The sequence below is a fragment of the Oryza glaberrima genome, chromosome 2 (genome assembly GCF_000147395.1).
Source record: "Oryza glaberrima chromosome 2, OglaRS2, whole genome shotgun sequence".
In the NCBI taxonomy this organism is placed as follows: Eukaryota; Viridiplantae; Streptophyta; class Magnoliopsida; order Poales; family Poaceae; genus Oryza; species Oryza glaberrima.
In genome coordinates, this window is record NC_068327.1 from 11,929,856 (window position 1) to 11,940,360 (window position 10,505).

At 38.2% G+C, this 10,505-nt stretch overlaps 2 protein-coding genes across 2 annotated transcripts; one reads left to right on the top strand and one right to left on the bottom strand.

The window, feature by feature from the left end:
* Window positions 1–893: 893 nt before the first annotated feature.
* On the top strand, window positions 894–4,642 carry LOC127763242 (OPA3-like protein). Its single transcript, XM_052287885.1, has 4 exons — window positions 894–1,221; window positions 1,807–1,941; window positions 2,334–2,420; window positions 4,054–4,642. Exons 1-4 carry the CDS (start codon window positions 1,093–1,095, stop codon window positions 4,201–4,203), a joined length of 501 nt encoding a protein of 166 aa, XP_052143845.1. The 5' UTR covers window positions 894–1,092; the 3' UTR covers window positions 4,204–4,642.
* Window positions 4,643–5,161: 519 nt separating this feature from the next.
* On the bottom strand, window positions 5,162–7,542 carry LOC127763240 (rac-like GTP-binding protein 7). The gene is made up of 7 exons (XM_052287884.1): window positions 7,167–7,542; window positions 6,989–7,076; window positions 6,467–6,576; window positions 6,310–6,373; window positions 6,167–6,231; window positions 5,878–5,943; window positions 5,162–5,480 (listed from the first exon to the last, which is right to left on the bottom strand). The coding sequence occupies exons 1-7, from the start codon at window positions 7,263–7,265 to the stop codon at window positions 5,379–5,381; spliced, it is 594 nt and encodes a 197-aa protein (XP_052143844.1). The 5' UTR covers window positions 7,266–7,542; the 3' UTR covers window positions 5,162–5,378.
* Window positions 7,543–10,505: the final 2,963 nt, after the last annotated feature.

Sequence of the window (10,505 nt, forward strand, 5' to 3'; positions counted from 1 at the left end):
ATAAGATACTATTAGATTCTCCATGCTTTGCAGCAGGAATTATTAAGTAATCTTTAAATACATATATTTTTTTTTGTCAACAATCGAACTAGGAGTACAAAGGTTATTAGTTATTAACAACAATTAAAGGTGGTTTGAAAAATCCATATTTAGAGATAAATAAATTTAATAGACTCTATAGGACGTTATAGATGAACTATTAGGACGTTTGCCAATATTTGCATTGCAAGAAATAAAAGATAGGAAAAAATACTAAAAAGTCAAGGTTTATTAGTACTAATCAAGAAACAAATTAAATGGTACCCCGTGCTTTGATGCGTATTATATGGATGAGTATATATTAAGTATTATAAAATTATAGATATGTTGAAATATTATGGAAATGATGTGAGGGTGGTAATTGAATATGTTGAATGAAAATTTGTAGAATTCAACAAATTGTAAATGATGTTACTACATGAGTTTTAATAAGCATCCCTCCGGTTCCATAATTCTTGATGTTTTTAAAAATGTTGAGGTCAAAGTTGTATAACTTTAAAACTATTTAGTTTAAAGACAGTAAATCAATATTATATTATAAAGTACTATAATAAAAACAAAAATAATTAATTGATTACATATATTATAATAGAAAAACATAATCAAATATAGTATATCTTTCGAAGACCGTGCGATTATTCAAAACATTAAAAATTATGAAACTGGAGAGAGTAATTATTGCTGGTGAATAATGATGGGTCATGTTTTCATGTACAGTTTTAGGTTTATCGGGAAGTAGTCAGATGGTTTTGGAGTTGATGAGAATTCTGTCAAACCGGAGGGTGTGAAGTGAAAAAAGAAAAAAATGAAAAAAAAGGCCTTCTCCAGTAGTGAAGCTCGTGCTGGAAATTTCCTAATATCCCCTACTTCCGATCTCAACGCCGGCATCGTCTCGCCGTGAACTCGCCAAGACCTCCGCCGCCGCCGCCGCCGCCTCATCTCCCAAGCTCCTCCGCGGCCGCGTGACGGGAAGCGGAGCGGGAAAAGGAGGATCCATCCGTCCGGTACACGAGCTCCTCGTCGACGCCGCCGGGGGAGGGAGGGAGGGGGAGGATGATCCTTCCGCTGGCGAAGCTGGGGACGCTGGCGCTGAAGACGATGTCGAAGCCGATAGCCATCCGCCTCAAGACGGAGGCCAGCCGCCACCCTCAGTTCCGCCAGCTCATCATCAACCTCGCCCAGGTGACGCGGGCCCCCGCCCATCTCCCCCTCCTCTCGTCTCCCCTTCCCCCCATTTTGTTCTTCGTTGTGCGCTTGGAAATCGTCAGGCCTTGTGAAAATTTAGCGGTAGAAATGCAGAATAGGATGTGGAGAGGATTTTGGCCGCCGAGGGTTTGGGGTTTCCCCGGCCTTGTGATCGCGTAGCGCAGTTTTACTACCCTCCGAGGAATGAAGGGTTTCGCCGTTGTGTGTCAAATCTTTGGCTAGGGTGAATGTTCTTTGATTGCTGAATTCTTTGTGATATACTTGTTCTTGTTTTTGAGCTGCTCCGCAATATCAGGTTATTTTGGCTAGCTTGTACATTTTCTTGCGGCCATTTCTTGACTTTGTTGATTGAGATACGCAGAATGGGATTCGTTATCAGAAAACTATGCATTGCTTCCAAATGAGAAGGGTAACTGTACTTATTAATGAGAAGTCTGAATCTGAAAAGTGCACTTTTAGTAAATATGCTAGTGATCGAACAATTCTGCTCACAATACCTCAGCTGTTACTTCTTTCTTTAACTACTTCAAATAACATTTTGGCCACGAACTGGTTTTGTAGACAAATCATCGGGTCTCCACAAATATCCAGAGAAGAATATATGGCCATTCAACTAAGGTTGAGATTCGGCCTTTGAACGAGGAGAAAGCTGTTCAAGCTGCTGCTGATCTTATTGGGGAGCTCTTTGTTTTCTCGGTATTCACAATCATGTTTTCATCTTATTCTTTGCTGTTGTAATTTCGGCTTTCGATTTTTGCTTAAATTCTTTAATTTTCAGGTGATGATTATCTTAGTGTCAGGCAAACCGTACTTTTATGTGATTTCCATTTATAAAAAACTGGAAATATCCTCGAGACAAGTCTGTTTTTTTGTAGAAATAAAGAATGCATAAGAACATTTAGAAAATCTAGCCACATGTTATTTCAATGCATGTCTTTTTTGTAAAGTTTGCTGATTTTATTGGTTAACCATCACCTATGATCCCATGTCAAATTATGACAAATGTTGCCTTCCTGCATGCCTTCTATATAGTTTGCTGTTGTTTTATTTTTGCCATTCACTAAACTTCAGCAACCCTTGTGTAGTAGGTTGCTGGGGCTGCTGTAATCTTTGAGGTGCAAAGAAGCGCAAGGTCCGAGGCCCGAAAAGAGGAGGCTCGTAGAAACGAAGTTGAGGTATAAGCTCTGGAATGTAAATAGTTTTGTAACTTGAGATGAGTTGTGTCTTCGCAGGGTAATGGTTTTCTTTTTGTTAACGTCCACATATTTCATTTCAGTGACTATATTCATTTATGTATCTATAATCTATAAATAGGAGCCCCCCCAAAAAAATCACATAGCTCATTGGTATATCCAAACAAAAAATTGTCTGATGCAGCTATTCAATCTTAGGATTATTCTACCAAATGTTACTAAAAAAATTAATCAGTTCAATGGCCTGGGAATAATTGGGGATGAATAGCTATTGTTTACATTGCTGAGAATCGTCAGGATAGCTCTAATATTTCAGTGAAGTCTTGCAAGTGATAACAAACAAGGCAATGCTTGGGCTATATCTTGGATACAGTTGTATTCTTGGAGTACACTCCAGTATAGGAGTTATTACATTCTAAATAATGTGTAGAAGGACTGTAGCGGCGAAGTGCTCTAATATTGGATGACAGCGATATAAGAGACACAAAGTGCTTACCTTTATTGTCTGAAGTTATAAATCAGTCAAATGTAAGTAGACTGTCTTGTCTGAAGTCTTGTAGTAATGATTCAATTATGGAGGATAGCAACTATTTGCAACAAATAATCATATGTAAACCTGTACTGCATTTTCACCAAACTGTTGCTATGAAAACCAAAAATACATTTATACCAAAGCTATGCTACACACCTTGCGGTACAGTAGCCCTAATGGGTTGTAAAAGGCCATAGCAAGCTGCAACCATACAGAGTGCTACAGACTTTGCCTGCAGTTAGTATCAGGCACTACACCTTAATTCTAAACCAGGGCTATTGTAGTGTTATCATGGCCTTTTCTGAACATTCAATAGGTATCAGATCTGTGAGCAATAATATGGCAGCAGGCCAACTGTTCTTTTTTTTCCTCTAAAATTGGCCATTTATAGTTTTTGTTGCATTGCATATTTTTTGACCAATTTACATTTTGCATAAATAGTCTAGAATTTGATGTTTCAGCAATATCACGTCGTTGACTTGTTCTTTGCTGTTTATTTTCATTGTTATGCTTTATATCATTCAATATGGACCAGCTTTGTGGATTGTCTTTTTCCTGTCCAAGCAAGTGACAGTTACCAGACAGATCTGTTTGGTGTATGCAGAAGAGGTAGTACTCTTCTCTCTGAAAAGGACAAGAGAACAGATAGCAGTCTGAAACACTGGAAATATGCCTTAGGTTGTGGCTTTGTGAAAACCAGAGATGAATGAAACAGAATCAAATCCAAGAGTAATGTATTGCTATGGAATCCCATAAATCCCAAGTGGAAATGAAATTCCTATATGTACCATATGAAACTGAAGTCTCTGCAACAAAAACTCACTATCAATAGGTGTTGACCAGAGAACATTTGATGTCAACATTATCTTCAATGTGCATGAGTGGCTCTGGTTAGACAATGCATTGCAGTAGCATGTATTCATAAATCATCTGGCCTTTGACTCCAGTTGTTAATGTGCTTTGCCATTATGTGACCGTATATCTTCAGTCTTGCTGTTGGTGATGTTATTGACTTGTGTTGCTATTTTTTGTCGATTATTTCTATCATTTTATGAGTTTGAAAAAAAAACATTTATTTTGTAGGCGTTGAGGCAAAAGGAGGATCAGTTGGCTCGGGAGATAGAGATTGTGAAGCAGAAACTTGGCGAGATAGAGCGCCAAGCTAATTCTCGAGGTCTCTCTGGAGTTCTTTTCAGAAGCAGCAGTGCTCCAGACCAAACAAAGGCCTCATGAGTTTGATTAACTAGGACAAAGGCAAGACTTCAATGGCAGCATCACAACCAAGTTAATCGATTACTGTCCTGCATTGCTTGTGATATTGCACATGGATGTGCAGATTTTTGAAGCACACATCTTGTAGCTTGTGTTTTTCCTGCCAATCACCATGGGAATGGGCCCATAGCTTGAGGTTTCGAACAACTTGTCGTATTTGAGGCTATTTTAACTCGAAAGCGTTGGAGAGCAGTTCCAAGAAGGGAACATCTGGCAAGTGCAAAGCAGAATTGTGCTATGTGTATGTTGTCTGGCAATTCTTGCGAGTTGTCAACTTGCATCATAAGATAACTGTATGCCATGAACTTGTCAACATGGGAAGCAGATTGCTGCCAAAGTACTTCTGGTTTGTAACTCGATCATGTTCATATCAGTGTATTACAAGGTAAATTATGCCTTCCCTACATAGGTAGCTGCTTTCGCAAAATATTCAGAAAAATAATAGGGTGTCAAATACCAATATGATTAAGAATTGCCATGAGAAATCGAAGTCCAGATAAATACAGGCTGCTATGGCCTTCTGCACTATTGATAACCTTGCACCAACTAAAACCTAAACCCACCTAAAAGGCTGCTGTTGCATGTTTGGTTGGCACTCACATAATTTGGTTGCAACAATTGCTTATCTTTTAGCTATCTTAATTAGTTGCTTTTCTGATAGGAATCAACATATTAGTTAGGCCATTAGCTCCCATAGCTTGCAACCATCACAATAGAATACCCCATGGCCTATGGGCCTTCAAGAAAAAAAGCATTTCATAATCCAAAAAAGATGCAAAAGGATGCCTTTGTATACGACATTGATGAGACAAGCAATACAGATTGCAAAAGTCCAATTTGATTAAGAAAGGTATCAAGGACTCTCAACAACTAATTGTACTGGAAAGACAAAAAAGTAAAAGGTAGTAGCTACAGAGTAAATAATAATCATAATATATATATCTGAACCAACCAAAGAACACTTTTGTAAGAATCATCAGAGGTAGTACTCAAGAAGCACTGAGCTGAATATTTCAGACCCAGCAAATTTTGTAACCCAAACTGCATCTAATCTGCAACACACAAACATAACACAACACACACTGTAAAAATAATACAGGTTTCCTGCGGAATACGCCAATCTTGCTGTTTATCACTCATAGGATCCAGCAACTCCTCTGCTTCCTGGTGTTCTTCTTCTTCGGCTTTGGCGGGCAAAGTACAACTTTGATCGCCGAGTCGAATACTGATTTCACATTCTGTTCATCAAGATATCAATCACCATTAAAACCGATACAATTTTTTTTTCTTGAATACGCATGAGATCTGCGTATCATTTCATTAAGAGAGAAAAAAAAAACACGAGAAGGGGAGCTGAAAAGTCCCCCACTCACCCCAAAACACATACAAGGCTTACACTTATACTATAGCAAATTATGAGGACAGTTTCAGATATATAATAAGTATGTACTTGGTTCCCGTTGCTTCTATATTATCTAACCGGCTTTGGACTACCTAAAAGTAGCACCAGCTTGGTCCATACTATATATAATGCTGTGTGGATGAACAATGTCAGGTAGCAATATCTCTGAACTAACAAACTAAATCCATGAATGGTACAGTACTGTTATACCAACTCGTCCATGTTCTTCATACCTGCTGCGTCTTGGAGCTGCATTCGATGTACGCCGCAGCACCTATCATCCTCTTCAGCTCCTCCCCCTGTTCATGTACAGCAGCAGGAAGGGCTCAGTTGCTGTCATACCAAATTCTGATCTTAATGTGCAAGATTGCAAAAGGTGATTATTGTGTTGTGCACATGAACTGAAACGTAGAAAAACTTGAGCATATGCCTCTCATATTGGGTGGAGTATATGATACTTGTGGATTTCGATCACGTATCGCTTTTGCGTTGCGAATTGTTATGTTTTTAAGTTGAACTGACCTGTGCAGTGGAAATAGGTGCTAGACCAGGGTGGTCCAGGAAGAACTGCTTGTCCTCACGCAAGTCTGCAAGTATTCGGTTCTTATCAGATTTTGTTGCCAATGTTTTTTCTTCTGTTTGTAAAAAATGCCAGGTCATCTTACCAAGCTTGGTTCCAACTAATACGATTGGCACATTAGGAGCATAATGCCTCAGCTCTGGTATCCACTGCTCAACATGGGGGGAAATGATTTGTCAAAATTAGGAGAAAGTATTAGGGAGAAAATCAAAGAGTAGTTTTGTAGTTGAGTAATGTGTAACCTTCTTGTGAATATTCTCATAGCTCGCTTTGCTGATGAGGGAAAATGCTAGTAAAAAGACATCAGCTCCTCTGTAGCTGAGAGGCCTCAGCCTATTGTAATCCTCTTGTCCTGTAAAGGCCAACAATTAGTTGTCAGAAAATACAGATTCGATTTCCTCAACGCGGAGAAGGTTGTATATTTGTTTTGCTATTTAAAAAAAAACAATTGAAACTGATACAGTTTTTTCATTAATTAGATCACCTGGTTTTTTGTATGATATGCTGATAACTACAGAATCTAAAGTAGTATTCGCAGAGGGAAAATCTGAATATACTATGGACATGTACTATGTGTCATTACAAGAAAACTAGCATCAAGTGCAGGGGCAATGAAAATCCAAAAAAAATAGCATGCCATGATAAAATCTATAAAATTGGACTTCTCTTCTAAATCAGTTATACTACTAAACAAAAATAAAAAACAGAACATTGAAGCATGCAGACAAATGTGCAACTTTTTTTTCCTGAAATCCAACACATACCAGCAGTATCCCAGAGCCCAAGGTTCACCGTGTTGCCGTCGACGACCACGTTGGCGCTGAAGTTGTCGAAAACCGTCGGCACATAATCCTAACCCCAAAAGGAGAAAGAACCAACCATGAGAAAAGCCTCAAGATTCAGCAGAAGCCAAGAACAAGAACACCATGGAGCTCAGCTCACCGTGGGGAAAGTGTTGCTGGTGTAGGAGATGAGCATGCATGTCTTGCCGACGGCGCCGTCGCCGACGGTGACGCACTTGATGAACCTCGCCGTGCTCATATCGTCAACAAGCTCTTCTTAATTTGCCCCTGAAAACTTGTTCTTGGTTGGGTTTGGTGGTGAACTGGTGGTAGTGATGGTCCTGATGGATGGGTGGGCAAGAGGAATGGGCAATATATATATGTACTAACTGCTACTGCTACCTTGTACCCGGTTGTCTGAAACGGCCTTGACAATTACTCAAAGGATGCTGGGGATAAAAGGAAGACAGATTGGACTTAGTGGGCATTCTGTTGGGATGGTTAGTGATTAGTGCTGTGGTGTCTCAGCTCACTATCAATCAGAGCTCATGTGTAATCTTTGGAATGAGCGGCAGTGCAGGCGGATGAAGCAGATGATGATGATGATGGGGGGTTTTGTGCATGCTTGCTTCACACCGCTAGATGGTCCCCACCAAATCGGCCTTCAAATGACGCGCGTAATAATGTTTTGATATGGCACAAGTGATCATTAGTTTATAAGCAATAGGGGTTGGGGGTTGCGTCTTAACTAAACCATAAACCATGTAGTGATAACCCCCAAGAGAATTGGGTTAAAATACATATGGTTTATGATGAATGAAGCTTCTTTTATTAAGAAAAAAAAACACAAGGCAACCCTCGAACCCTCTTACAGGATGAATGAGGGTTTTTAATACTCGAAAAGGTACCACAAGTTAACACGCGAATTTATAGTTTTTTTTCTATTTTGGCACCTTAATATTGTTAGAGAAATTCTATGATTTATTATTGGCAAGCGTTCAATTCTATGATACATGATTTATCATCGATAAACACAAGGCCTATAATATGCCTAAGGGTGCATTTGGAAGAGAAGGCTGGGAACTTCTCCCCCGCACATCTAAAACAGGGTGGTTTATTAGTGTATGTCTGTATGATTAATTAATATTAGAAAAAAAACTTGAAAAAGGGATTAGTATGATTTTAGCTTTCTTATCGAACCTTTTTACAATAAACGCACCGTTTAGCCTCGTTTTGCACGCACACGCTTCCTAAGCTGTTAAATACTATTAATTAAATAGTGTGATTTTTTTTAAAAGAAAATATAGGAAAGTTACTTTAAAAAAATTATATTAATTCACTTTTTAAGATTTTTCAGCTAATATTTAATTAATTATATGATAATGAGTTACCGCGTTTTCTATGTGGGGAGAAGTTTCCAACTCCTCCCAAACACACCCTAAATGGTTTTCTTCCCCTTTTGCTATTGCCATCCGTTAACCTCCACTAGCTCTTTGGTTTTTTTTTTCATAATGCCAAAAAATACATTAAAGAGATTTGCAACATCTACTGCTATTTTACAGCCGGCCGCAAATAAATCAACTAAATCTACTATTATTTCAATGTTAATGAAAAAGAAACTAATTGAATCTTGGCTTGCTTAGTACATGTTACATTTTTAGGGGCAAAATGTTCATTTAGTAGGGGCTAATGGAGGTGAACTAATGGTTAAATGGCGGCAATTGCAAAAAGAGAAGAAAAACACTTGGATAATGACATATTTATAGAGCTAGTGTTTGTTAATGGCAAATCCTAGAATTTCTCTTATTATTAAGATACTCAGAGGTAAAGCAAATTAATAACACCAAGTGGGACATCCACAATACCTCTTCAACAACCATGAAAAAACTAGACAAAATAGTCATTTTAGTTTTTTGTCCTTCTTCATGAGGGTGATTGCACATTGCCCTTAGGTATTGTAAACAAGAGGGGAGATCTGTGATGGTATTGTTTTGTTGTTAATAATGAAGATGAATTCAAATCCACTACTCTATATCAAGGTTAATAATTACTTATAACTATTTTTTTCCTACGATTAAGCATGACGAACAAGACATTAATTCCCAAGCTTGCAAGCCAAGTTGGGTTAGCTTAAGGATCCCAAATCCTTAGAAAAAGGTCTATATGACACCATATTAAACAAATTTAAGGAATCAATCAAATTTACGATCTTATCGGACGGAAAATCAATAACTTAAATTAAGAGTAAATTTTACGAAACTACAGATACTTGGATCAAATTATCACAAAACTACAGATTTAAGAATGTGTATCACAAAACTATAGATTTAGCGTCAAACTTTTCACGGAACTACAGCTTTAATGCACCATATCACAAAACTACAGATTTAGTGATGAATTTATCAAAAAACTACATATTCTAGAGTTTAGATCATAGTACTATTATTTATTTAAAGTTATAAAATTTGTAGTTTTGTGACAAAATAGTTTTTAAATGTGTAGTTTTGTGATAAAATAGTTGTTAAATATATAGTTTTGTGATATAATACCTTAAATCTGTAGTTCCATAATAAATTTGATATTCTGTAGTTTTGTGAAACATATTCTTAAATTTGTAGTTTTGTGATAGTTTGATCAATGTATCTGTAGTTTTTTTAAATTTACTCATTAAGAGTTAATTAATCTCCCCATTTTTTATATAGTGCTAATATAAAAAAGACTTACATAAATACATTTTTCCAATATTTTTATAAGTACACAAGTACAAAATCCGAAACGTAACCTATAGCTAGAACAAAAACCCATATGCTCCTCATATGCCTATATATGCATGCATAAACTCATTCCAAAACCCAACAATTAATTGTATGTACTGCATATGCTGGGTAAAGTTGATACATGCATATCAGGATATAAATTTCCTCTCTCTTCTCTGTTCACTTTTCTGATGCATTCTGCATTTTTCGCTGACTAACACAGCACAGCACAGCACAACAGTACAACCAGTGGATATATGAGGTAGCTTGGCCGGCGGTTGGGACAGAATGATAGTAGGAGCACCATAGCTGGCAATGGCATATTGGCATTAGCTGCTGCCGCCTTTCGTTGGTGCTGGCAGCAGCAGGCAGGTTTTGGGTGCAGCTAGCAGATAGCCTCCTTTGCTTTTGTTGCTTTGAGTGCACGGCCAGGCCAGCCCACGGCCGGAAACCGCTCTACTACGGCTACCGCCCGGATCATATCATTCCATGTTTATCCCCATCCAATTCAGCTTCTCGCGCAACTTTATGGTTTAAGTGCCAGTTGGTTGCTTAATTGCGGCGAGATGGCACTAGCGATCGATCGATCGATGTATGCATTTGTTTAATTATGATGATGCCAAGACACTGCTGCGGCCACGGGTCTTCTCTGAATGCATCTGGATGGACGCATGCACGTGTAGTTGCGTAGGTTCAACTTAGGCGTCGACGTGTTGTACATGAATTATTTCTCTGAATATTTG